The sequence below is a fragment of the Pollachius pollachius genome (genome assembly GCF_949987615.1).
Source record: "Pollachius pollachius genome assembly, chromosome: 1".
Taxonomy (NCBI): Eukaryota; Metazoa; Chordata; class Actinopteri; order Gadiformes; family Gadidae; genus Pollachius; species Pollachius pollachius.
This window is the reverse complement of record NC_136934.1, coordinates 15,791,039-15,818,436: the sequence shown is the minus strand read 5'-3', so window position 1 is coordinate 15,818,436 and position 27,398 is coordinate 15,791,039. Positions and strand designations below refer to the sequence as shown.

The 27,398-nt window shown below is 44.4% G+C and overlaps 1 protein-coding gene across 5 annotated transcripts in view; it reads left to right on the top strand.

The window, feature by feature from the left end:
• The window catches only part of dock8 (dedicator of cytokinesis 8), a 48,691-nt gene that overhangs the window by 7,981 nt on the left and 13,312 nt on the right, over window positions 1–27,398 (top strand). Inside the window, exons 1-35 of one of the 5 annotated variants that reach the window (XM_079731883.1) lie at window positions 386–446; window positions 2,344–2,519; window positions 3,385–3,456; window positions 4,312–4,420; window positions 6,385–6,594; window positions 7,047–7,132; window positions 8,065–8,131; window positions 10,106–10,255; window positions 10,391–10,471; window positions 10,786–10,948; window positions 11,805–11,941; window positions 12,435–12,528; window positions 12,732–12,894; window positions 13,998–14,115; window positions 14,223–14,293; window positions 14,661–14,802; window positions 15,144–15,245; window positions 15,733–15,828; window positions 16,077–16,311; window positions 17,026–17,190; window positions 17,349–17,527; window positions 18,340–18,435; window positions 19,076–19,171; window positions 19,279–19,428; window positions 19,740–19,853; window positions 20,216–20,371; window positions 20,741–20,880; window positions 21,124–21,287; window positions 21,494–21,645; window positions 22,797–22,979; window positions 23,164–23,299; window positions 23,759–23,846; window positions 24,068–24,164; window positions 24,609–24,743; window positions 25,140–25,292. In XM_079731883.1, the coding sequence (XP_079588009.1) occupies window positions 2,392–2,519; window positions 3,385–3,456; window positions 4,312–4,420; window positions 6,385–6,594; window positions 7,047–7,132; window positions 8,065–8,131; window positions 10,106–10,255; window positions 10,391–10,471; window positions 10,786–10,948; window positions 11,805–11,941; window positions 12,435–12,528; window positions 12,732–12,894; window positions 13,998–14,115; window positions 14,223–14,293; window positions 14,661–14,802; window positions 15,144–15,245; window positions 15,733–15,828; window positions 16,077–16,311; window positions 17,026–17,190; window positions 17,349–17,527; window positions 18,340–18,435; window positions 19,076–19,171; window positions 19,279–19,428; window positions 19,740–19,853; window positions 20,216–20,371; window positions 20,741–20,880; window positions 21,124–21,287; window positions 21,494–21,645; window positions 22,797–22,979; window positions 23,164–23,299; window positions 23,759–23,846; window positions 24,068–24,164; window positions 24,609–24,743; window positions 25,140–25,292 (4,428 nt within the window). In that variant the 5' untranslated portion in view covers window positions 386–446; window positions 2,344–2,391. Of the gene's footprint in view, window positions 1–385; window positions 447–2,343; window positions 2,520–3,384; window positions 3,457–4,311; window positions 4,421–6,384; window positions 6,595–7,046; window positions 7,133–8,064; window positions 8,132–10,105; window positions 10,256–10,390; window positions 10,472–10,785; window positions 10,949–11,804; window positions 11,942–12,434; window positions 12,529–12,731; window positions 12,895–13,997; window positions 14,116–14,222; window positions 14,294–14,660; window positions 14,803–15,143; window positions 15,246–15,732; window positions 15,829–16,076; window positions 16,312–17,025; window positions 17,191–17,348; window positions 17,528–18,339; window positions 18,436–19,075; window positions 19,172–19,278; window positions 19,429–19,739; window positions 19,854–20,215; window positions 20,372–20,740; window positions 20,881–21,123; window positions 21,288–21,493; window positions 21,646–22,796; window positions 22,980–23,163; window positions 23,300–23,758; window positions 23,847–24,067; window positions 24,165–24,608; window positions 24,744–25,139; window positions 25,293–27,398 lie in introns of those variants that run through there. The other 4 variants (XM_079731882.1, XM_079731881.1, XM_079731879.1 and 1 more) reach the window with 4 other exon arrangements.

Here is a 27,398-nt window from a genome sequence, read left to right as displayed (position 1 = left end):
GTGCATAAGCATGCATGTCTGTCTGTAGCCTGTGCAGTTTCAGTTCCTGCCTGTTGCAAATGCCAGTTAATGGAGGGAGGCTTGGTGAGGTCACTTCCTCCCCTCTCTTGTGGTTTTCGTACCTCGTCTTGCCTAACGGCATGAAAGTCTGTACCGTTTCTCAAACACAGCCTTGCATAATCTGGAATGGCTTTTTATGAAGTCAAATTCAGCCCAAACCCTTCTGAATAGGCAATGGACATCCCTCATCATTGGTGTGACTGATCAAGTCTGCTCAAATTAGCACCCTGACTTTACACTAGCTCCAACTAGCTGTGACACTAGTCTGTCAGAATGAGTATGACGTCATGTGGAGTAAGCGTGTACGTTCGCATATCCGGATAGCGCCATTTTCCGCACTTCTGTTTTTCAACGTTCGTTAAAGAAGTTGTCCACTTTTAAGCAGGGTAAGTAATTTTTGCAGCACACAACTGATAGAGATGATGCTTTAGACCAAAAGGTATGCATTGTGATTATATTATATTGCTCACAATTTATTCTATATGCATGTTGTCCAACTAAGATGGTGTATATTGTTGGGCGTGATGATTAGAAAACTAAATTTGTATATTTGAAAGGATTCTTAGTACTCTTGCAATGGCTGGATGCATGGCTTGTTAAATTGGCGATTGTTTAGTTTCTTCTGAGACCAAAATAAAAAGAGACAAAATGGATCATCAGCATGCAGATTCTGTAGACTGTCCTCTGCTTGTATTATTGTCTGGAGGAAGAGTTGGGCTTCTCTTCAAAGAGCAGCGTTTGTCTCACACAGACATGCATAGATTTGCATTAATTTGGTTCTGTTAACCCACACTCTCAGCCGAGGGGGAAGAGGCCATTATTGGAAGTAGAGAATGGGATTTTGGGGATTAGGTTTTTGTGTAGTTAGTGTTTGCTAACTATTTAACTGTAGGGAATGTGTTGCAATTTCCTCTTGAGTTGAGTAGGAAATATCGGCCCTGGGGCATTGAATGTTTTTTGCCAAAACATGTTGGAGAGCAAATCCCTTAAAATTGTTGTTGGTAGTTTGTGAATCCCATAGACTTCTTCTTCTTTGTTTGTATTTTATATCAGTGTCTGCCTTTCCATCTGTCCATCTTTACAATAGCCTATACAACTCTGCAGACTGTTGGGCTCTTTATGCACCATGCAAACACTTGTTATTAAAAGCCCTTAGCACAATGTTCAATATTTATACAGAAAAACATTATTATGTTCATATAAACCTCTTTTTTTTTTTTTTACAATATTGTGAGAATTAATTAATAATTGTTTTCTTATTTATTTTTATAATCCTGATTTGCAGATTTGTTTTTTAGGATCCAGAGATATCTATATATTTGTCACATAGTGTGGGTCAGAATTTATTTATTTTCATATACAGAAGTCCTTAAGCAGGACTTCTGTATTTATTTATTTATTTATTTATGTGTTAAATTCTGAGAAAGTCATCTGGTGTCTTATTACATTCTCCATGACCTGCTTCCTGCTCCATGACCTGCTAATTATGAATTTTCAAATCATGCAACGCAGGTGCATGCGTATGCCATCGTGGAAGTGGTTGGTAAGATACATTCTGGTTTGCGGACGCAAACGTTTTTTGATTCCCCAGCTGTTCGCTCTGATGTATTAGAAGAGGTTCTTTGTGAAAGGGGAACATGACGTGTTGATGCTAACAGTACTGTCTTAATATATCCCTTCATCAGAAGTTCTGATACAGGTTCTATTTTGATCCATTTTCTATTCATATACTCTTATAGATGCTTCAGGGCTCTTGTCCCTTGACAGGCATCACAGAGGTATTGCATAACAGCCATGATTCAACTTGTTCTGTCCCTCCTACCTTCTTGTTATTTAGTTTCTTGTCCACCTTTCTCTTCACTATTTGAATGGATCCTATAGGCCTCTACAAGCTCCCTTAAGTAAACCTGAACTTTCCAGGCATGATTGATCTCTCTAAACTCTTTGCTTTTTACGTTATTATAATTTCTTTCTATTGAGCCCCTCAAACAAACAGTTCGAAGTTGCATTTGAGCTACAGTCCGTACCTGAGAATGCTTTATGTCAGGGTGATAACAGTATAATGGTATAGCCTAATAATAAAATGACTAAAATACAAAAAGTACAATACAATTAATGATTTACTCTTTCTCCCTCTATCTTCCTCTCATTTTCTCTCCCTCCTTGTCTCGCCCTTCTCTCTGCCTGTTCATCCCTCTCTCCCTTTCTATATCTCTCTCCCTGTGTGTCTCTCTGTCTCTGTGTCTCTCTCTCTGTCTCCCTGGGTCTCCCTCCCTCTCCCAGCCCCAGTCGTACGAGGCGGTGGAGCCCCTGGACCTGGAGGAGTTCCTCATGTCCCAGCTGCAGAGTGGAGACCAGGCCCTGATGCAGGAGCTGGGCGACTTCCCCAACGATGACCTGCAGGTGGAGCAGGTGGAGAAGCAGTGTCGCACCGTCCGACACTCGGTGCCTGAGGACGGGTGGGTCAACGGTCCCCTGATCAACCTTTAACGCAGGTGTCACATGGTCGATCTCACTGTTCCATGTGACAACCAAACAAAGGAAAACGCAACCAAAAGACAACAACACAGCACCTTTTACCCATACTTATACAGAGCAGTTAGCACCGATGAGTCGTAATGGGATTTTCTTTCTAAGGCCTTGAATGATTCAGGAACCCAAGTATGATTTGAGATATGAATGTCGTATGAAATTGAGTCAAAGGGCGTAGTTTTTAGAGGAGATGTAGGGAAATCTCCTCTCCAATGTCAAGAAACCAGTTTATCGTCCCTGCCCTAAATCGCAAATAAGCTGGACAATAAGTTATAGAGAAATTGTCTTAAAATAAACAAGATTGTCTTTCAACTCCTTCAAAACGATACTACTGATCTGCCTAGTCTGTAATTATTAAATCCAACAATTTAATCTGCAATAGCCAATCAACAACTACCCGAAATGTTTGTTAAACCAAAGCGACGCACTTGATTGAGCTCCATTTGAAAGCCCAGGAGAAACCTGGTTGCCACCAGTTGAAATGACAAGCATCCGATTACCGGTTTTATCTATTCTCTTGTACTTATGGTACTAAGAATGCTGTGATTGTCCATTATCTCTGCTATCTCCAGAGTTTAGTCCAATCCACACCCTAAGCAAGGCTGGTGTAATGTCGTTTCGCAGGAATGTTGTGTTGTAAAAACAAACGGAGAATAAGTGCATGTTGTGTGCATGTTCTGCCATTGTGTGTGTGTGTTTATGAGCTCTTGCTACACAAAACCGTAGTATACTGGTTTAATAATTCCTTTCATCCTTTCCTTGTGTCCCTGCCTGTTTTGGTTTTGTTTCAAGGGTGGAGTTGGATTCACATGTGAGGGAGTGTGTGCAGAGTTACATTCAACCCTGGCTGGTTGTCTCCCGAAGGTAATCCTACCAAGCAGAACAACACCGAACAAAAGACTCTTCAGGAAATCACTAGTCATATTCTGAGTACAGTTGTATATATAATCGTTTTTAGCCTTGAAAGTCCTTGGATTGACACGTTGCAAAAAAATACCACCAACATAAATCACGGTTGTATTTCAGTACATACCATGATCTACTCAATGTGTGTAGTTACTCACTTGATCGCTGTGGTTTGGTTTACCGATGCATTGTTATTGGTATAAGGAGGTAGAGATCTACCTCCTTACCTCCAACACCCTGTGTTTTGGCCTTGCTATTATGATATCATTGTTTTTGATGATGATGTCCCGTGTTTTCAGACACTAGGACAATAACAACACTAAGGGAATGCTTCACCAGCAAGGCCTACTGCAAGGCCACTCAAGTGATTTTAGTATTTCAGGAGTCCCTGAAAGGGTTAGCGTTGAAACCACCAATCTTCAGCTTAAGTCTGCTATTAGACATCGTGAGACCTGTATCACCAATGCAATTGCTAATACTAATATGATAATAATACTTATGGTAACTTTGACCTTTTTGTAAAAAAAACCCCTGAATAAAAGCATGCTGAAGCTGAAACACACACACTTTCTCTCTCGCTCTCTCTCTATCTCTCTCTCTCTCTCTCTCTCTCTCTCGCTCTCTTTCACAATGCTGTTGTTTGCCATGGTAAGGGTGTATAAAATGTTATCTGTGAACTTGTGTGATTAGGGCTGCATAGGTTAATCGTGTGTGTGTGTGTGTGTGTGTGTTGTGTGTGTGTGTGTGTGTGTGTGTGTGTGTGTGTGTGTGTGTGTGTGTGTGTGTGTGTGTGTGTGTGTGTGTCATATAAAGGTGCCAAGGAGATGGCTGGACCGCGTATTCTGAGAGGGCCGGACTTCACAAGCTCCTCCAGAAACAAACCTTTGAGTCTGATGTTCAGCAAGAGGGCCAAGACACTCCAGTGGGTTGCACAGCATGTATTACCCACACATTTTCACTGTCACATTTTGGAATTCATGTGAAATAGGTCTCAACAGAACTTGTAGGGTTATCAAATGAGACACAGATATCAACTCAAAACACATTTGACCAAACAAGCCTTAAACCTTTTCAGATGAGAAGTGCAAGAAGAAATTATTAGTTCAATGCATATTGCAGGAATAAGATTGCATGAATAACTTTTTCATTGACAAAGTCCCAGTAAAGTCCCCTTCTAGTCCCCTTTTAAGGTTCAGTTTTAATGGTACAAATATGACAATATACATTATATGGTGGTTTCCTGTCTCTGAAAAAATATTTATTTCGGGAAAGGTGAGACTTTTAAATCAGTACAGCATCTAACCCATAACGATTCCAGCCATGAGTGAAAGCAGAATATGTTCTGCAGTTCTGCAGGTGGGGGGGGGTCAGAGTTTAGAGGGGTTGGGCAATGAAGAGAAGGGGCTTGTCGAGGTCTGTGGAGGGGAATGGGGAGAGGAGCCAACGGGGGAGCAGAACAATGAGCCCTGATGCGTTTTGTTATTCCTGTCACATGTCTGCTCAGGCTGCTCTGCAAACAGCCCAACATGAGCCTCACACCCTGCGACCCTCACTGCTGCCCCAAGACTTTGAAACAGTGAGCTCCTGGGAGAGTAGAAAGGTCTTCCTTCAGGCCGGCGCTATAAACGCCCCACTCCCATCCCCCCCACCCCAGTGAGGACAAAAGCACATTTCCGGCCCCAGGCTGGAACCAAAATTTGTTCTAATCAATGCTATCAAGAGTTGGAATAGATTCAGCACAGGAGTACTTCGACCGTCTTCATTTCAGTCGAAGGCATTGCTTAAAAATACGGTGTTATCTAACACTGCCTAATGTTTCCGTCTAGACTGCTTTGACTGTCTGCGAAATGGCGATGCTAATGTTGAACTAGATTCTCCATAATGCATTGTGTTGTGATTTAGTGGTTTGCTGCAATCTAGTGGATTGTGTTTTGTTCTCCTTTTGCTCCATTGTGTATTGTAGTTAAAAACTTTGCCAGAGTCCATTGTCCTACCCTCTATCACCATACATGCCAGCACCAGTCCTCAGTGAGGTGTTGAGGCGTGTCATCACGTGCTTCCATGTGCCTTGCCTCTCTGGCATTATATTCAGAGATATTCTCTAGCTCCTCTCTATCTGGGTCCTCTCTCTCTCTCTGCCAAAACTCCCCCCTCTGCCCCCCCTGGGTTAGCCAGTCCCGGGCCAAATCAAGACCCATTCATTGCAGCCTCCGGCGAAACCAGCCAACCAGCATGCCCCTCCTCCCCTCCCCTCCCCCCATTTCTACAGAGTTAGAGCCAGCCTTGCCATTTCCGATTAATCACCTAAACTGAAGGCCCTTGTTCTAGCTCTGGGCTCCATGTAAGAGAGTGGCTGTGAAGAGAGTGGCAGAGAGAGAGAATGGTGGTGCATTAGGGTCCTGCAGACTTCATAGTGTGGCTGCAGTGGCGGCGCAGTTTGTTCTAGCTGTGCTTTTAGAAGCAGCCAAGGGTTAGGTAGACAGCGGAAAAGGAGGCTACTGCGTGAAATGGGAGAGATGGTTCAAATAAGGACAATGCACAAAGGGAGGTCATTGCGTGGCCCTAAGCCAAGTGTCAGTCATTAAAAAGGGCTGCAATCCCGCTCTGATTAGAGAGAGTATTTCCTGAGGGCCCTTGTCACCCTAAATTAATCCTGACAACATTTGGAGTTCATGAAATGCTCCTGATGACTGAGTTTTACATGCTTGAATACAGGGCCCGTCTTTAGAACACTGATGATGTCTAAGGTTGTGTGTATTTAACAAATAGTATTATTGAAAACTCTGGTTTTAGAATGAATGAATCAACTCCGTCAGTAAGTCACTCACTCACTTCCACATGCATGCACACACCGACCACACCTCTCCGTCTCTGTGCGACCTCTAGGTGAAGTCCCCTTCGCTGGCAGGCCTCAGTGAGGACGCTGGGCGAACTCTGACCTCGTCTGACTTTGACCTGCGGTGTTTGACCCCTGACCCCCGAGTAGAGGGGCTGCTGAGGTTCAGCACCCCGGAGGAACTGGACCGCTTTAACCACGAGGCGCGGCAAGCGGGACGCCACCCGGAGCTGTTTGCCCTCTACCCCCCTGCAGATGAGGTGTGACCCCCCCCAACACCACCACTTGGACCCTTGTTGAGGCTGACTCTTATTTTATTCCACATCGCAGTTCTCAGATCTAATTAGTGTTTGAAGGCTCCTATTACAATGATATGATTCACAGAGAGATCCCATTTCTGCTTTGTTTGCGGCTTGAGCTGAGCAACTTTAACCTATTATTTCCTCCAGGATCAATAAAGTAATGTATCTAATGTATTATGTAATGTATATAATGTATATATCTGTAATATATACACATTGCACTTTGTATAATATGTTGTACAATAAAGTGCTAGCCATGCATTTCCAAATTCACAATAAATCAGAGTTTGTGTGTACAAGTCTATGCATAAAACCTATTGTTATACATTATACTTCATCCTATATTTTATCTTGAATTAATATTTTGTATAATGTATGGAACACGTTCTAATGTTTGTTTGTTCATTCAGGAGGAGGCAGTGGAGATCCGTCCCATCCCAGATTGTCCCAAAGAACACATGGGGGACCGCATCCTCATTCGATGTCAGAGCATGAAGTACGACACACACACACACAAACACACACACACACACACACACACACACACACACACACACACACACACACACACACACACACACACACACACACACACACACACACACACACACACACATACCTCAAATAGGATTAATTAGTATTCTTACTGGAAGTAACCAGCTGTATCCTGACATGCATATGTCAAAGATTTATTTTTTATGAGTGAATTAACCTCCAGAACATCCAACCAAGCCCCTGCCCTCTCATAAGACTCTGTCATAAAGATGGAGAGGTGATACAGCTGTTGCAACGAGGAATTCACAGTAGGCCATGTTAAAGGCACTTAGTCAATATGAACTGCAACGCTTAGTCATGAAAATGAGAGAGAGAGAGAGAGAGAGAGAGAGAGAGAGAGAGAGAGAGAGAGAGAGAGAGAGAGCGAGAGCGAGCTCACTTCTAAATCACTTACTGTTCTCTTGTCTGTCTCTCTTTCTTTAGGCCAGCCTCCCATTTTTCCCTTTCTTGACCATTCTATCAGTCCCTCACTCTAATTCTCCTTCTGTTTCTTTTCTGTCTCTTTTTTAACTCACACTCTGCCCATTTTTCTGTGTGCTAACCTGACAAATGTTTTTGTAGTTGAGGTCATTTCCCCCTCTGCCGCGGTTTGGCTGGGGTTTGGCCCGGACCCGGCGCTCAGCAGAGCCCATCTCGCCACGCGGCGTACTTTGTTGCCTTTCAAACACCACAACTCTTAAGAATAGAGTAGAACAGAAAATAACTGGATCGAATGTGTACCATACTGTGCACAAGACGACCAAAAAAGAGAGTACTTTGTCTTGAAAGTCTGTAACTATTACACACTTTCAAATATGTGTAACTAGGGTGTGTCCCTTCACTTTTTAAATGCATGAATATTAATAAAAAATATTTTACTCTTGCCTTGCATAGGTTTGAAATCGATATCGAGCCGTTATTCGCGACCCTGGCCTTGTACGACCTTAAGGAGAAGAAAAAGGTAAATATGTCCGGACTCATTTTAAGGCTTTTAGCAACACAAATATTGGGAAAGACTTTTCATCCCTCCCTGATCGCTGGTGTCGTCCTGGTTTAAATATTCCCTCTCTGAGGTTTTGTTTTTCTTGATTATGTTTGATGTTGTACAGTTTTTTTCCTGCCAAGAGATTATATATTCTGAAGGATTTAAACAGCTGCAGTGTGTGTGTGTGTGTGTGTGTTTGTGTGTGTGTGTGTGTGTGTGTGTGTGTGTGTGTGTGACTCTGTCCTCCTTTGACATAGGAGGACAGAGTGTAACCACCAGCTCTTATGTTTCCTCAGCCCCGCACAACTGTGTTAAGGCTTCTAGCTCAAGCAATACTGGACGATTCAGGGCTCAATACAGTATTGACGATGTTTTAGAGTATTCATGCCCTCGGTTTAATTTATTTAAGCAAACGTCTGTGTGTATGTTCATATAATGCTGCCTCTGCAGTATATCCAGGAAATTGATATTTCCATGATACTATGAATGGTCATAAATATGTGAGACATCGAGTCCCCCTTTTCCACTAACTGTGTTATCTGCAAGGAAACTTGATAAAATATACAGCAGTGTTTGGCAGGAACAAGATGATTCAAGATGGATAATTCTCTTTTATGCGCCATCATTTCTACTGGGCCCCCATGGAGTCAAAACGTGGCCTCAATTGAATTTGATCAGTGAGAGATGTGGTGTTGTTTTCATCCCCCTATGATGAAATGGATCTCTCCTGTGACATAGAACGGGGAGCTGTTCAGCTTGTTTTGTCAATCACAATGAAGGGTTTCCAGAACTGTCATTGGACATTTGTGTCTTTGTTCAGGGTTTTGTCTCGTCATCACTTCCTCTGCTCCTCATTCGCTCCACGGTCTACCCTCCTGCCTGAAACTATCCACTCGCTCTCGATTGTCATGTTGGTCGTTTTTATTTAATGTTTATAGATGATGGCACATCTGGAAAATCTGGAGCAGATGTTTGCATAATTCCCCGTAATTCCCTAGTTAGAAATCCGGTGCTTGGGAAGCATCCGGGTAAATCAAGGCTAAGTACATGCTCATGATTGGAGTGACCCAACCCACATAGGTGGGGAATAATATTACCGGCTGGGCTGGTACTTTTTTATTTTAATGTACTGTATCGTCTGGAAGTAAAACAGTGAACTGTTTTTATAAATAAAAATGATGTAGTGCAGCTGTTTCATGTGTTATGTCTCATTAAATATCCAGAGGTCGGCAGCTTTTATGATGGAGTTATTGTAATGGATTCTATTCCCAGAGAACTCTGCTACAACTTCCTTTGAAATATGAGGATGGCTTTCTACACATCTCTATCATTTTATATTGTGAATTGTGGAACACATATTTTAATGAATGCACAGGAATTGTATAGCAACGTTCCAGCTCTTTTTGCCAAATGGAGACACCTTCCCCGTCATACTAATTGGATTAATATCATCTACATTTAAGTTGCAATGTTTTCCATTACGGAAACCATGCAGTGAATTCAGAGGGACCTGATTTATCACATTTAGTTTGTTCAGTTAGTCGAGTAATCTCTGGTGTTTATAGTTGAATTGTTTGTCCGTTTTGTGAGTGTTACACAATAGAGTCAGATGAAAGAACTATGCTACGGTTATGCCCATCAATATAGCCATCTAATAGAGAGGCTCAGATTACCAGGCTGATCCAGGGAATGTACCCTGGCCTGGGGTCGCGTTAAACCACTACTGCATTGGTAGACATCCGGGCATTCCAGGATAAACACTGGTTTCAAAGCTTTTGCTGCTGTATATGACTATATATCTGGAAATAATGTCATTAAGATGTCTTTCTAGATATACCCTGAAGGATTGAGTTCTACTGTGAAAAAACATTTCTGCATTGTTCTGGTCTCCAAAATCAGATGATTTTGTATCTTCCCTGCATTTCACAACATTGTCTTCCACTTCCACAGATCTCAGAGAACTTCTACTGTGACCTGAACCCCGACCATCTGAGGGGTTTCCTCAAGGGTCACACCCCCCAAGTGGACCACTCCAGCCTGGCCAGGTCTGCCATCTTCTCCGTCACGTACCCCTCACCGGACATCTACCTGGTCATCAAGGTGATGATGAGCCCATACTCCATGAACGCACCTACATGACTTAAGTCGCTGGCAGTTGGGGAGAAACGGTTCAAAGAGGTTTTTTGAACCTGTGTGTGTGTGTGTTGTGGTCGGTCTCTGCTTCTTGTTGTTTAGATTGAGAAGGTTCTTCAACAGGGGGAGATCAGCGACTGTGCTGACCCTTACATCAACATGCGGGAGAGCGACTCCCAGAAGGTCAGACACAACATCTTTCTTTCTTTCCCATTATACTCTCTGTGGCACTCGTGGCATTTCAAAATTCTACACTGGAAATCTGCGCTCATTGTGTCTCTTTCACTTTAGGACTCTCGGCTCAGAGCACCCTATCCCCCTTAGCTAGGGTGTTCTGAACCAGAAGTCACTGCTTATTGCCTCTTATTGCCACTGCTTATTGCTTCTTGCCTCTGACCCCTCACTTCTGATTCTACGTCACATCTCATTCAACGTTTAGCAAATCTCGTGCATGGACGGTAATATCGAAACAAGTCCTTCCCATAATACTCCCCCAGAACAAGGACAAGCTGGACAAGCTGCGGGGCCAGGCGGAGACCTTCTGCCACCGGCTGGGCCGGTACCGTATGCCCTTTGCCTGGGCCACCGTCAACCTCACAGAGATCATCAACAGCGCCACGCCAGAGCGCGACACCGTGGACACGGACAGCCTCAAAGGAGGTGTGTGTGGGTGTCTCCTGCATGAAGAGTGTGTGTGTGTGTGTTCTGTGTGTTCCCTTTGTGAAGATTATGTTGCTTATTTTGACAGTTGCTAGTTTGAAGCCCCACAGGTTTCACGGGTGTCTGTCGGTTTCTGTGTGTATTTCGGGGAATTCTGTTTCTGTGTCCTTTTGTGGAGATTATGTTGACAGTTGCCAGTTTGAGGCATCACAGGTTACTGTGTGTGTGTGTGTGTGTGTGTGTGTGTGTGTGTGAGTCATTAGTGGTTTTCCCCTGTAGTTGCACTATGTGTGGGTTTGACCTAATTGCAGTATTTGCAGGAGTGTCTTGTTGTGAGAGAGAGAGAGAGAGAGAGAGAGAGAGAGAGACTTTAGCTGTAGTTGCAATATATTTATGTTTGTCTATTTGTGTGTCCTAGTCATACCTGTTTGAGGATGATGTTGCAACATTGATTTTCGTGCATCGTTTTTGGACCCCTGTAGTTGCAGTTCCTGCAGGTTCTTCCTAATTGCAGCATTGACCTTGGGGGGAGGGGGGGGGGCTAGTCAACATCAATAGGGACGCGTAGGGAACGCGTCCCTATTGATGTTGAGCAAACTGTCTCAAACACAACACACAATACACACAAATTGCTTAATGACTAAATAGTACATTTAGTCATTAAGCAGACACTTTTATCCAAAGCAGCTAACCGATAATGTGTTCATATTTTAATGAGGAAAGGAGCAGGTCAAGGAAGGTTTTGCACCTTGCTCAAGGATGCCTATAGCTAGTCAACTTCGGCTCACCCCTCAACTATCCTGGCCCCTGGTTACACATCTCTTGAGCCGTGTGTTTCCTGTGTGTTGTGTTCCAGGGAAAAGCAACAGCATGGACAGAAGAGCACAACTTCCCCGGCGGAACTCGGAGCGGTACGCTACCTTAGATGATCAACCCTGTATCCTGTCTGGCTTCAAACCTGCAACCATCACCATCAGCACAATCTTCAGACAGGTAGGACTGGGACATGCACAGTACACTACATGTATGAATACACTATTCCCCACGTCTATTTGCCATTGTTTTTTCATTCAGCTGGTGGTGTCTGGTTGTCACTTTAAGACACAAAGGGCAACTCATTCCCTTAAGAGGTGTGAGATTGTTATGAGCATGTGGTCCTCTCATGCATGTCATGCAATCCATTGCTTACCTATCAAGAGGGCAGGTCCTTCACTCACAGACAATTTCCAGTGTTCAATTATTATTATATTTATTTAATATATCTTGCAAAAATGCAGTTTGTGTGACTTCTTAAATCTTGCAAAGTTACATGAATTGTACTTTAGCCTCGCAAGAATGTAGTGATATTTATTAAAGTATTAAGGGAATACTTGTGTTATTCACATTTTTTATTTATTCTGCAACTAACGCCACTTTAAGGCCTTGGAGTCTTGGAAAGTCAACCAAAATAAAATGGCGTTGTTATTCTTGTTTGTTTGCCTTCCAGGAAGGGGACCGCCTAAGTGACGAAGACCTCCTCAAGTTCTTGTCTGAGATTAAGAAGACATCGACCCCCCAGAGGAGAGTCAGAACTATACCAGGTCTCCCTTTTAGTAGTTCACTTGCCTTTAGTTAGAATTATAATGAGATTATATTTCATTACAACAGGAATGATGTAAACAAATGTCTTTAGTATTTAGACTTACTTAGGTGTGTTTGCATGTGCTGTTGTGTGTGTGTGTGTGTGTGTCTGTGTGTTTGTGTCCATGTGTCTCTGTGTGTGTGCATGTCCGTGTTTGTATAGGTATCATTAAGCTGGACATGTCGCCGTTCCATGACATGCCCCAGGCGTGTCTGTCCAGCGAGCTCATTCCCCTGGTGCCGGTGGCTGAGAAGAACATCCGACCAATCAAGGAGGTCCTAGAGTTCCCTTCCAGTGAGGTCTACGTCCCTCACAGCATTTATAGGTGAGCTCATAAGTTCAATAACAGGCTAACCCCGGGCTGTGTCTTTGTGTGTGTGTGTGTGTGTGTGTGTGTGTGTGTGTGTGTGTGTGTGTGTGTGTGCGTGTGCGTTGGTGTGTGCGTGTGCACGCGCCTACAGACAACCAAAACTGACATTGCAGGCAGTTGACAAGGTCTTTCGCCCAAACTGACTTGCCACATATTCCCAAAGCTTACCCTCCCAGCTAAGGAAAGTTAACATGAGTAACAATGATGAGCAACGGTAAACATGAGCACTAATGCGACTGTCAGCCTGTCACAATGTATGTAACACAATATGACCTGGCTGTTGCTTAAGATTGTGGTCAGGCAAGGTCGAGAAGCACGGGAGGAAATATGAGGGAAGTAGGTCAACCATTATTTTCTGTGCCTGCTTAATGGAGTTAGTTTATTGACATTCAAACTGAAGGAGGATATGGATGGGCTAGCACTGTGGTGACGGTGGTTATGGCGGTGTGCATTTCTTGAATGGAAAAGGTCTTTGGCATGTTTCTGTGTGTCGGTCATTTAACTTTCTTTGCATGTACAGTGTGTAGCACTGTTCTGCCTGCTTATGTTTACCTGTTATCTTATTGTATTATCTTATAAAACCAAACATACACAGGCATGCTTATCTCTTTGAGTTGTTAGGGGAGTTGAATTCCTAAAGAACAGGCAGCAGATAATCCTAGACTGAGACAGAAATCTTCAGGTATAAACAGGATAGTTGAGTTGTGACCAGGTAGATGTACCTTTGCACAACATATTTGTTCAGGTAGCCTAAGGCAGCGAGAAGTATTTTGACACCCCTTATCACTCTTGCCCCTTTCAACACAGATGCTATTTTTGGCTTCACACAGGTGTACCTTAAGTGCACCTTTGCATTGATACCAACACAATTTTACAAACGTAGTTTTTCAATTCCACTCACTTGCTTATTATTACCCCTCAAGCACATCTTTGCGTTCATATCGTTTTTAGCGGTTATATTGACATTGGTGCACCTCTGCCACCACCAAGTGGCGAATAGTGCCATTGCAGAAAGCGCAATGATTTGAATATAAACTATTTATTTTTTCTCTCTCCAGGAACCTTCTTTTTGTCTACCCTCAGAGGCTTAACATTGTCAACAGACTAACAGCACCACGCAACATCACCATCAAAATCCAGTTCATGAGCGGAGAGGACTCAAGCACCTCTATGCCGGTGAGGGGATTTCTCAAACAGGACTTTACATAGCACATTTTCAAATAACCTTTGAACAAATGAACAGGGAACTTGATTATATTAATTCAACTTCTCTAATTTTGCAGGTCATTTTTGGGAAATCAAGTGGCCCGGAGTTCCTACAAGAGACCTATACCACAGTGACCTACCATAACAAGTACAACTGCTTTATGTCTTTTCTATTTTAATTGTGTTTTATATCTGTACATATTTTGTTAAAGTCTAAAGGTAAAAAAACAGGTTTAAGTATAAGTTTAAGGTAATCCTATGTGTTTTCCTAGTTTTTGATTAAGATGTATTCTTAAAATGTGAAATATCCATTCCTATATGGAACTGCTTATGTTGGCATACTTGACTGTATTCCAAAATCGGACAGAAATGAATGCATTATCATTGACGTTAAATATCATTGAGCATAATCGGATGCCTACATGTAGACCTCAGAATTCAAACCCACAACCCTTTCAACTGGGAGTCCAACACCCTAAGGACTACACCGTTCTGTCCCTGCTGTTGTGTGCCAGGTCTCCAGACTTCTATGAGGAGGTGAAGCTCGCCCTGCCCGCCCAGCTGACTGAGAGACACCACCTGCTGTTCACCTTCTACCACATCAGCTGCCAGCAGAAACAGAACCAGCCCAGCTGCGAGACCCTCATAGGATACTCCGTAAGGAAACCAAGAAGCAAGCCTGGCCTCTGAACATTGAATGTTTATTGAGCATGTATTTGTGGGGAATAACATAAAATATATATACCACGAGTGAGTTAGTGATTGATAATTCGCTCACAATGGTTATATGGTCTGAATTAGTGTAGTGAGGTTTGAAATTAAATGTGATTGATGATGAATACTGTCGGCCCATTTAGCCTTCAATTAGATTAAAAAGTAAACCTGTGTCTTTGGCTTGCATTTTGCTTCTCTCAAGCAAAAATATCCTACTAATGGTGTGTGTGTGTGTGTGTGTGTGTGTGTGTGTGTGTGTGTGTGTCCATCTCATCCCAACCCAGTGGCTGCGCATGCTGAATAACGACAGACTGCAGACAGGACAGTACTGTCTACCCATCGTCCTGGAGCGCCTGCCCCTCAACTACTCCCTGCATTCCCCAGAGGTCCGTCTCTAGCCTTCTAATGATGGCCCTTCTTACCTGGGATAAACAAACCATATATACCACTCAATGGGAAATCTTAAAGCTGCACCATGTCACCTTTTTTTTGTCCAAAAATTCTTAATTAGAAGGTTTCTTAAGGATAAAACACGCCTATCAACAAGTTAATCCATTCAAGGAATATTTCATATTGATAGTTTTTATTCTGGTCCGTTTCTGCCTTTCATCACCACCATGGTCAAATCTCAGTCAGCAGTTTCTATAGCTATTACTGTGGCTATAACTCAAGCCACTAGAGTTTGCTAATGGGAAAATGTATGTACATACTGCAGGTTTTAAAGTATTCAATACATTCAATGCTGAGTGACTTTTATAGTTATGGATGCTGTTCAGGAGTATGTTTAGGGCTGTCGGGATATCAGTGTAGATGTCCAGTACTGAATGCCCATTTAGAGAACAACCCTCCATTTTACAATTCTCTATCGTTTAGAAATTACCTCCCCAGACTCCTCCAGTCAAGTGGATGGACAGTCACAAAAGCCTGTTCAACGTGGAGATCCAGGCGGTGTCTTCCGTGCACCCACAGGTATGTCACGACAGTTGCACCTTCCTAGCCAAAGCCTAAATTTACACCTAAAGAAAATGGTGGCTTGTGTTAAAACACAACTATTGATAAGCTCTCCTTCCTCCCTTCCTTCCTTCCTCCCAAATCCACCCTTCCTTCCTTCATTCCTTCCCTACATCCTTCCTTCCTTGCTTCCTTCCTTGTTGCAATCAAACTTGACAAAAGACAGATTCATTACCAAATGCCATGATTTGTTTCCGTGTTTCCAGGACAACCACTTGGAGCGCTTCTTCATGCTGTGTCGCGCCCTGGAGGGCGGAGCCAGCTTCCCGCTGCGCGTGAAGGAGGAGAAGATTCCCGAGAACAAGCTGGAACAGGAGCTGAAGCTGAGCATCGTGTCCCTGTCCTCGTCCCGTCTGGAGCCCCTGGTGCTCTACCTCCACCTGCTGCTGGACAAGCTCTTCACCCTCATCATGCAGCCCATGGTCATCGCAGGCCAGACCGGTAAGAGCCAATCACCGGGCTGTTTGTTGTCTGGCTGAGATTTTGATTGACATGCAAGCACGTCCAATCAAGGACCCCCAACTAGGGAACAGTCTCGTGGTGAAACGCATTTGATTTATAATGTGGTTTGAAGCAATGTATCAGCCGTCTACAGAAAGATTAAGGAGATACTGGCGAACTGAATAAACCTGTGGATGTTCAAATAAGAATAAACCTGATTCCCCCGTGTCTACATTGCTGTGAGTGACAAAGGCTGACAGCCAATGAGTATCTTCTAGTATCTCTATGTGTCACAGTGTCTTAAGACACTGTGACACATAGAGATAAACTCACTCTCTGTATCACACGTTCAGGGCGAGTAACGTGATGCAATGAACGGAGGAGGCTGAGATTAAAATAATTGAACGTACAAATAAAACAAGCGCTTGACTAATTAAAAAAACTCGCCATTTGTTTTATTTAGTACTACTTGAGGAAAATCTGCTTTTCGGTTTGTGATATTGCCCCATAATTGGTTTGATTATTTTTTTTGACATTTTCATTTGGGTTCCGTTCAATCTAGCTAATTGGGTTCCTGAGTGTCTGTGTTAGCTAGAATTGTGAAAGCTCTGCTCAAGAGTCCACAGTAAACTTGTGTGTTTGTGTGTGTGTGTGTGTGTGTGTGTGTGTGTGTGTGTGTGTGTGTGTGTGTGTGTGTGTATCTTTTTCCCGTAGCTAATCTGGCGCAGATAGCCTTTGAGTCTGCGGTGTCCATCGTCAACAGCCTTCACAACAGCCAGGAGCTGGCCAGGGACCAGCAGGGCAGGAACGAGCTGTTGTCCACCTACCTCTACTGGGTCTTCTGTCTGCCCCATGCCCCCCGGGACCTACAGGGTGCAGGTACCCCAACAAGTCCTAATGTCTGCTCATACCCTCATAGCCTCATAGTCTCTTAATCATTACTTTGGTATAGCTAGCATTGTACATGAAGGTGCTAATTTGGACCAATTGAATTGTTTACTCTGTGTGTGTGTGTGTGTGTGTGGGTGTGTGTCCAGCAGCAGGTCCTGTGCAGCCCTGTTCGGAGGCCCGCTTCAGCACCATGGGCCGGGCCACGGCCAGCACCATCGGCACCATGCTGCTCCAGTCTCGCATCCGCAGCAGCAGCAACCCGGACATCCCAGGAGCCCCGCCCTCCCCCGAGGACGCAGAGGTCAACCACATCCTCAACTTTAAGGTGTGTGTGTGTGTGTGTGTGTGTGTGTGTGTATGTCGACCGTTTTGGGGCTCGTGAAGCAATTTTTAGGTTTTGAAATTGCTGCGCCGCCCAACTTGGTCCATTTGTGTGCACTTGCTTCCCAACGTATCGTTTGAGCCCCATCAGCATCAGTGGGTCATATCACCGTCCCAGGAAGCCTCTCCCCACACTAAGTGCTTTGCCTGTGGCCACGAATCATTAGTCAGTTCACATGTACGGGACCTTTTTGCAAACTTTTTAACATTATGAAAATTTTATATTATTTTCTAACGCCATGCTTTTTGCTCGGGGTGATTGGATTATAGCATTATCAATCATATGCTTAATTTTAAATGTTATGGTTTGCAATTAAGGCATGGTTAAGAAAAACAATGGGATTTGTTAAGTGGATGTGATTTTCCAAATGGTTTCAACACACGCACGCACGCACGCACTCGCGTACACACACACACACACAAACACGGTTTCTGTGTGTAACAATGCCTCGTCGCTTACACACTCCACAGAGCCACTTAATGTCCACTACAGCACATTAGGTTCTGAAACACCCCACTAGACACCCACTCTGACAGAGACATTCCCACCCATCACAACCACCCAGATGGAACGTGTGTGTGCAACACACACACACACACACACACACACACACACACACACACACACACACCACAACCATCATGGTCACTGATGTATATGTTGTGAAAAACAAAGTTGTCCAAACCCATTATGGTCACCGGTATATTTGTGTGTGTGTGTGTGTGTGTTTCCCATTTTACCTTTGTTACCCCCAGGGCCAGAACAACCCAGGGAGCCGCATGTCCAGCTACGTGGACGCTAACACTCACTCCCAGAGCGCCACAGGGGGCACCAGGCCCTCCAGCAGAAAGGTACCAGACACAGCACCCCCCCCCCCCGAATGCCGCCATGCTGGGGGACCATTCAGTAATTCGCAGGGAGGGGGTTGGTGGGCAGGGTTAAGATAAATGCAGAGCCATTAAGAGTTCAGCAGAACAGCAAGGGACTACGGCACTCACTTATCTTTCTAATGTCTGAGAGTTGTACAAGTGCTGTCGCCACATTGGCCTGTCAAGGTATTGTGTCTGGCTCGCCTTGGTTACAGCTTATTGCCATGGTTACTGCTTCCTCCTCATCAGCCATGGCTTCTCACAGACCTCCGGACAATGTATCCGTTCAATTACGGGGAGAAAAAAAAGTGTATCAGAATATAGAGAGCTTTATTATTAGTGCACCCCTACCACATGTCACCACAAGGGGGCGGCATGATGCTAGACAACCCCAGCTTACTGGACGGTTGTGTTTTAGGATTCTTGAGGAATTTGAACCATCAGCAAGTTCAAACAGGAGGTTATATACACAGGTGAACGGCAGTGTATTGCTTCTATGAGACCATGGTTAACGTATTAAAGACCAGAAACAAACAAAATACAATCCATTGCAATTCTTGTGACTCTGTTTGCGCTGAGAAGGTCTCACGACGTACCGTGCGTGTCGGTGTTGTTTTTGTAGCAGTTCCACGAGGAGCTGGCCCTGCAGATGGTCGTGAGCACAGGCGTGTGCCGGGAGAACGCCTACAAATACGCCTGGTTCTTCTTCGAGCTGCTGGTCAGTCCGTCACACACACACACAGTAGTTCTCTATTGTTCTGTATTGACTGTGTGTGCGGTACGGTGTCCTTATTATCAAGTTGTTGTTTTTTTTTCGGAGCACAGGTGAAGAGTATGGCACAACATGTCTCGAATCTAGAGAAAGGCAGAATGCCACGACAGAGTCGGTTCTCTGATCGGTTCAAAGATGATATCACCACTATCGTGTCCGTGGTGACCGCTGAGATCGCCACCATCCTGGTCAAGCAGCAAAAGGTGAGGACAAACAAGCAAGCACAACAAAACCGAAGACATTTGTGGAACAATAACAGATAGTTGTGAAAGGGTTTGGCCAAAGAAACAACAGATTTGCCTTCTTTAAAGTGATTCTATAGAGCAATATAATCATCATTGACTGTTAACCATGGCTGGCCTCAACCAGTGAAAATGTTAGGACAATTGAACAATTCTACCGACCCCCGAAGCCCTGATATATTTATTTTCTGCTCAACTTAAGGTCAACTTAATACCACTCATGTTTGTGATCGTTACCTATTGATCAAATCTATTGATTTTTGTTGTTTTAGGAGCAGGAGCAGGCAGAGAAAGTAAACATCAGCCTGGCCTTCTTCCTGTATGACCTGCTGTCTCTAATGGACAGAGGCTTCGTATTCCTTCTGGTGAAGAACTACTGTAACCAGGTTAGACACACACACACACACACACACACACACACACACACACACACACACACACACACACACACACACACACACACACACACACACACACACACACACACACACACACACACACACACACACCACATCACCCATTTCAATGATAACCAAAACCGTTTCAGACACGAGATCGAGGAGTTAAGTTGCTCATCCCTGAGCAAGAAGCCTAACTTTAGCTACTCATTAATGCCATGTAGGTACAAAAATTCACCTTTATGTCGCTTGCATTCAAACTGGCCGTATAGAATAGTGGTCTTACAAAACACATAAAACAGTGGGATCATAGATCCGAATGAACGGATTCCCTCTGCTCCCCTGTGTAGATGTCATCCAAGGGTATTTTAATGCCCATGTTGATCAGCATGCGCTTGGAGTTCCTGCGCATCCTGTGCAGTCACGAGCACTACCTCAACCTCAGCCTCTTCTTCAGTAGCCCAGCCTCCGCTCCCGCCTCCCCCTGCCCTTCCATCTCCTCACAGGTGAGTCCTGCTGCCACTCAAAAGGGCTTTTATTGTCAATGACAATAAATCTGAATTAAAGAAATCCAACAAGTCTCAGTGAGAGATGTACAGAATTATTATAATTTGTTGTCCCATTTTGTTATTCAGAATCTGGAGGGAAAACAAAACTGCATTTTGTGGATTGTCTTTTTGTACAGCTCATACCGTCACAGAAAACATACTCTATATGATTTGTGTACGCTGATAAACATGCAGCACATCATACAGACAGCAGTTAAAAGCCATTAAAAGTTCCTGTCCTTCAAACTCCATCCCTCACTTTCTTTGGCCCTCTCCATCTCTTTCTTTCTGTGTATTTCGTCGTTGCTGCTGTCGCTCGCGTGTCAGACCTCCAGCTCATACAGCTACCAGGAGCAGCAGAGGATTCTGGGACTTTTTGAACTGACTCAGGAGTTCAAGCAGCAGCACTATCTCACTGGTCTGCTGTTGACAGAGCTCAGCGCTGCACTGGACATGGAGTCAGAGGGGTACACTCACTCACTCACTCACTGGCTCACTCACTGGCTCACTCACTCACTCACTCACTCACTCACTCACTCACTCACTCACTCACAGTTCCCTCACTCTCTCATATACGCATGCAGGCACAGAAACAAACACAATTAAACACAATGCATAAATCAGCATGCAGGCACACACAAATGCCTCGATCCATGCACTTTCATTTGATCGATACTTCCCTAGTCAACATGTTCTGTCTTGTTTTGCAGGGGAAAGGTACAGAGGAAGGCAATCAATGCTATCTACAGCCTGCTGTGTGCCCACGACCTAGACCAGCGCTGTGTGAAACCTGAGGTCGGAGCAAAGGTCGCTGCCCTCTACCTCCCCCTAGTGGGCATCATCATCGACTCCATCAATTACCTGGACTTCACAGGTACGCCCCAAGTGCCCTCCATGCAAACTACATACTCGGAAGATAAACAAAAAGGGGTGTGAAACATTCCCACAGAATTAAATCCACATGCAGCAACTGCATTCACCAGCAGTGATTTGGTTTACGTAAGAAAATATAAATATAGAAATGTAACACCTAATTGGTAGGCGATAACGTATGTTGGGTTGACATCTGTGTTGTTCTAGTCTCCGAAGCGCGCAGCGGGAAAAACAAGACTGGCGGACCTGACGACGACCTGGAAAATGTCCCTCCTATCAATCAGTCTGTCGCCATGGCAATCGCTGGGAACCCTTTCAACACCCTGGGGAGAAGTGCTCTGGTTTCCATGGCATCCGTCGTAAGTCACTAACTATAATTTCTCACAGTTATGATTACAACAACAACAACAACAACAACAACAACAACAACAACAACAACAACAACAACAACAAGTTTTGCTGGGGATTAGTTTTCTGTATTGTAGTAAAGGGGAAAACAAATTTTCATCCGTGTCTGTGTATACTATGTGTGTGTTTTTGTGTGTGGGTGGGTGTGCGCATGCTATTTTAGTAGAGCTGGTTGTGTGTGTGTGTGTGCGGGGGTCTCTGTCTGTGTGGTGGGCCCTCTAACAGGTGAGTTGCTATGAAATGGATTGATTACCTGTCAAGAGCCATCCACATACTTCATCCATCGTGGAAACACACAGAGACACACACGCACACACACATATAGTGCTAGTTTATGGGCATGCGTTGCCTTCATAAGTGAAAGGGGCCTTCTTCCCTGACAAACACATAAATCACATGTAGCCGAAGCAACAGCACTAAAAAAACTCTACGCCCGTTTCCAGCTCCTCCGACCTCTCAGCCGCCCTTCATTAGATCAATGGGTTTCTACACGTTGGTCGACGGAATAACACGGTTGTGGTTGTCGTCGGTGTTGTTGTTGTGGGGGGAGGGAGAAGAGCCGAGAGAGGCGTTGACCTTTCTAAGGTCAGAGCTGTCAGACTTCCTGTGTGTTTATTGTTTCCATCAGCCCCCATCGTTTCTCTCCAGAGCAAACCTAATTTGAGTCTTTTATTTAGCAATGGTTCATTATTCGCAACATGGGGAGGACTCCTCATCAGTCTGTGTTGTCCAATGAAACGGCATAGCGTCGGCCATTGTGTTCACCTGGTGCTCTCTGCGTTGTTACGGTGAGAGAAACTGGCAGTGCCAGGTGAGAAGCTAAGGAGACAATGCTCCCCTCTTAAGTGAACCGCCCTTCACTTAAGTCTGAAAGAGAGCGATCGCATTCTTTGTGCTTTTTTCACGATTATTTAGCTGTGTGTGTCCGTGTGTGTTTCGGTTGTACGTGTCCTTATGGACACAAAGACACATGAACAGGCGTACCCTTTTTGATTTGTGTGAATGTGTGCATATGGGTGTTTGTCTGTGTGTGTGTGTGTGCGTGTTTGCCCTCTGGTTAGCGCTAACTAATGCTCTGTCTCTCTCCCCTGTGTGTCCTCAGCAAAGTAAATCAGTGGCCACGCTGGCGGCGGACACGAGCCGCCACCTGCTGGTGTGTTTCCTGTGGGTGATGAAGAACGCGGAGAGAGGCCTGATCCAGCGTTGGACGGTGGACATGCCCTCCTCCCAGCTCAACCGCCTGCTGGAGCTCCTCACCATCTGCGTCTCCTGCTTTGAATACCGAGTAAGTCTGCTCTCCACGCTTCCACCTGTTTCCCTTTGCCTCTCTGGCTTTTGGTCTGTCTGATGTATTTTAATAACCGCATTAGTCTAGCCTCTCTTCATAAAGTGTGTGTGTGTGTGTGTGTGTGTGTGTGTGTGTGTGTGTGTGTGTGTGTGTGGGTGTGCGTGTGTGTGTGTCTGTGTAGGGTAAGCAGAGCAGTGACAAGGTGAGCAACCAGGCGCTGCAGAAGTCCCAGCAGGCCAAGCTTCAGCTGGAGGAGGCCCTGCTGAGAGGCATGGGCGCGCGGGGAGAGATGATCAGAAGAGCCGTAGGTAATTCAGGTAATTCATCTGAGTTGAACGGCCTCCGGGGGCACGGGCGGGTCCCTTTGCTGGAGCAGGTATTTATTGTCGGTGTAAATCACGTCAGGCGATCTTTATAATATGAAGAGTATGTGTCGTACAAGTGAGTGTGGGATATACGCGAGCCTCCTCAAAAAGTCTTAGACGAGTGGCAGTAGTCCAATGTAGAGGCGGCTATTTAGGACAGAAGCATGGTTAATTAGGATGAATGTTTAGTTTGCTAAATTTAGTGTGTCATCTTTCGGCACATTGAACGTTTTTTTCTTATTATTACATTTAATTTCGTTTTCTTTATGCAAAACTCGGCTATTAGAAGCAGAACCATTTCGAATAAGAAGATATGTATGATTCACTAAATTGTGCTATCTTAGTGGCACAATTTAATGAGCATTAGCTAATGCTAATTGCTAATCACTGAACGTTTGACCTCTTTGGAAGGAATGGACCGGACATTGGGTCAGAGGGAAAACCTACGCTGGAGGAAAGACCTCACTCAGTGGAGACAGACCAATGACAGGCAGGACAAGTAGGTATTCTCTTTCTCTTCCCCACAGAGTAGAAAAGTTGCTTTTAATTCAACCTCAATAATGTAATAGTTTGGTTTTTGTTGTATCTCTTAATCGTTGCGCTCTGCATGTCTTCTAATCTAATTTGCCTCATTATCTCATTGTTTTCCTCCCTTTGTTTCCTCTGTTCTGTGTCCAACTGCCCTCCCCGCTCTCTCCCACTGTGTAACAATTTCATCAGAACAAAGGCCGAGTTGGACCAAGAGGCTGTCATCAGTGGAAACCTGGCCACAGAGGCTAACCTCATCGTGTTGGATCTGCTGGAGACCATCGTACAGGTGAGATAACCCTATCACCTGCAATACAAAGGTTCAAAACACATACGTTTTGCCTTAGAGCTCTGTTTCGTTTTTTTAATGACAAATACCCAGCACCTTTTCACATCATTTAAATAACATTTATAGTAAACGTTGGCTATGCTAGCTTATTATACAATACAAAACACATGTAGGCCTAGAAACCTGTCATTCTTTTTAACATGACGTTGGATAAGAGCTTTGACTCTTACACATGAGTCTAATAATATGCACCATACTTGCTCTTTAGTCCCTTCCAGTTGTATCATACGCGTTGGAGCTCCGTACAAAACCTTACCGTCCATCGACCGGAGTAACTCACGTCATCCATCACCATGCATATCGTCGGATGGATGGAGAGTGTGCACACTAGGTGCTGTCTATGTGTGTGTACGGTCCACCTGATCCTCTGTGTCTCTGGATCAGGCGATGCCGCTGGCAGACTGTAAGGACAACGTGACGGGTGGGGTCCTCAAAGTGCTGCTCCACTGCCTCACCTGCAACCAGAGCTCCAGCTTCCTCTCACACGCCTTCAGCACGCTGCGAGCGCTCCTCATCAAGGTACTGACGTCGGTGTGTGTGGGGGGGGGGGGGAGAGAGAGGGATGGAGGGAGAGAGAGAGAGGGAGAGGGAGAGAGACAGAGAGACTGTGGACAATGGTGTTGCATAAATACGTTGGTCTAATTAAGTGTCCGCTTATTAAGCGTGGGGATGCTTCGCAGGCGGTACTAGCCGGGATTAATGTCGGCTCATTTTTTTGCATTCAAGCTCGGATGCTTTATTATATGATGTACAGTATCATCAATTTAAACACTTAGACCTGCTTTATTTTTTCACTTACTCTCTCGCTCCCCCTCACCCTTTCCATTGTGTGTCTGTGTCTGTGTGTTTGTGCGGTTGTTTGTGTGTGTGTGTGTGTGTGTGTGTGTGTGTGTGTGTGTGTGTGTGTGTGTGTAGTTTGGAGACCTGCTGTTTGAGGAGGAGGCTGAGCAGTGTGCAGACCTGTGTCAGAAGGTGCTCCAGTACTGCAGCAGTCCAGTGGATGAGAACAGGAGCCAGGCCTGTGCCACCCTCTACCTCATCATGAGATACAGCTACAGCAACGCCAGCGTGAGCACACCAAACATGCACACACGCACGCACGCACGCACATGCCCTCGCAGTACACATGTGCACAATTCAACGAAATCTTGTGATGGAGAATGATTTTTTTTTTTGGTGTTACAGTAAAATCTCAAGTATTAAGAGCTGCATAGGAAAGCATGCAGGCAGTCATAACTATGACAGACTGTAAAAGTTTGTCCCATTCACCGTAAATTAGAGGACTTTTGACACACACATAAATACACACATACATAAACACACACACACGAGCAGAAGGAGAGTTCATCATGATTCTCATACTCATTCCACTCATACCCATATTATTATCTTCTCTTCTTCCCTCGTCTGCTCAGCTTAATGCCTTCCCTGTGTCTATTTTTGGGTTTTGGTGGAAGACAGTTTTCTGCTGAAGGATGTGTTTCTGAGCAGAGACGACCCATCCGTCACCGTCTGCCCCCTGTGTTTCCTCCACCTTCTGACTAATGACAGCCGAGCTGTGCGTGTGTGCGTGTGTGTGAAGGGGAAGGGGGAAAGAAAAGGGTATGAACTTAAGGAGGAGGGGAGAATTTATTTGGTAATTCTGTTACTCCGGCTGCAGCCGAGGTTTCCGTCGTTGACAGTGTGTAGTCCTGGAGTCTAGCACAAGCCTAAATACACAACAGAGCCCAACACACACAAACACACAATGCCACATGGTCTTTTAGGGATGAGTGGCTTTTTCCTCTGTGCGTGTTTTGTGTTTATTTATACTATCGTAAACGGGCAAGATCACAACAGTCATTGTGAGTCATCCATACTGCTTCCCCTCTGCCATATCCCCATCTGTTCTTCGTCTCCCTTGTTTTTGAAGACATATTAGACCAGGCTTTATGTCCCATTCAAATGATCCTATCAAAATGAAGATATGAAGATACGCAACCACCAAATAGTATTTCTGGGGCTGCAAAAACTACCAAAGTCTCATATTCAGCAAGAAAATGGTATAAACATTCAGTATCTTTTGACTATATGTTACTAGTGTCTGTATTATTATGCTATACGTTTCTTTTCTTTAAATATCTAATATTTATGATTATATTGATATTATTGTTATTAATTATGATTATAATTAAAGCAACAACTTGTGCTGATCACACACACACACATACACATGCACACACACACACACACACACACACACACACACACACACACACACACACACACACACACACACACACACACACACACACACACACACAGTGTGGCGGGCTGGCTTCTGGGGCTCCAGCCCCATGCGTAGTTGAACAGAATGGGGCCGTAGAGATGATCCATGGGTGATTATGTCTTCACTAATGGGAGATCATTTCCCGCTTTGCCGGGCCATCTTGGAGATGGATTGAGCTCCGTGCGCACATGCGCGCACACACACGCATGCATGCACTCACACAGGCGCGCACACGCACACGGACACACACACACACACAGAAAGGACCATCTCCGATGGATGGAGAGGGTGGTTGTTTGGTAAAAGGGTTTTGATCTGTCTAAGGGGTGGAAGAGTGAAAAGATGACCTGAGAGACGGTTGACATTTCAGAGAAGAAGAATGGGACTGGATGGAAAATAAGGTTGCTGCAAACAAAATGGGTTTTTCAGTTAATTAAATTTCATCCTGCTTCAAGATTCAAATAAAATATATCAGGATTTGCTGTATCATAGCACTTCAGCTTCGGATCACTTTGACAAGTTGGTAATTTAATATTTCTCCTTGCTGAAATGTTGATTTAAAAGAAGCTTATTAAAATCGCAGACGGAGGTTTCCAATTAATTGCGGATCAGGTGGAGGCGACACTTCAGTCAGTGGTGTGTTTATCTACTATCAACTGCAATCTTGTTTCATCCTCCAGAATTAATCAGAACAGCGGTCTGCATGCCACCATGCAATCTAAATGACACAATGCTATATCACTTACAGAATATCTCCCAAAAGCATTCGTAATTGACACTATTCGTCAACATTGGAAAATTGGATAGTGCTAAAATACAGAACTGAGCAAGAAATAAAGCTTGATGTATGTTTCGCTCAGGAAATCATTTTTCATTCAGCCATGATACATTTATTTACACAAACC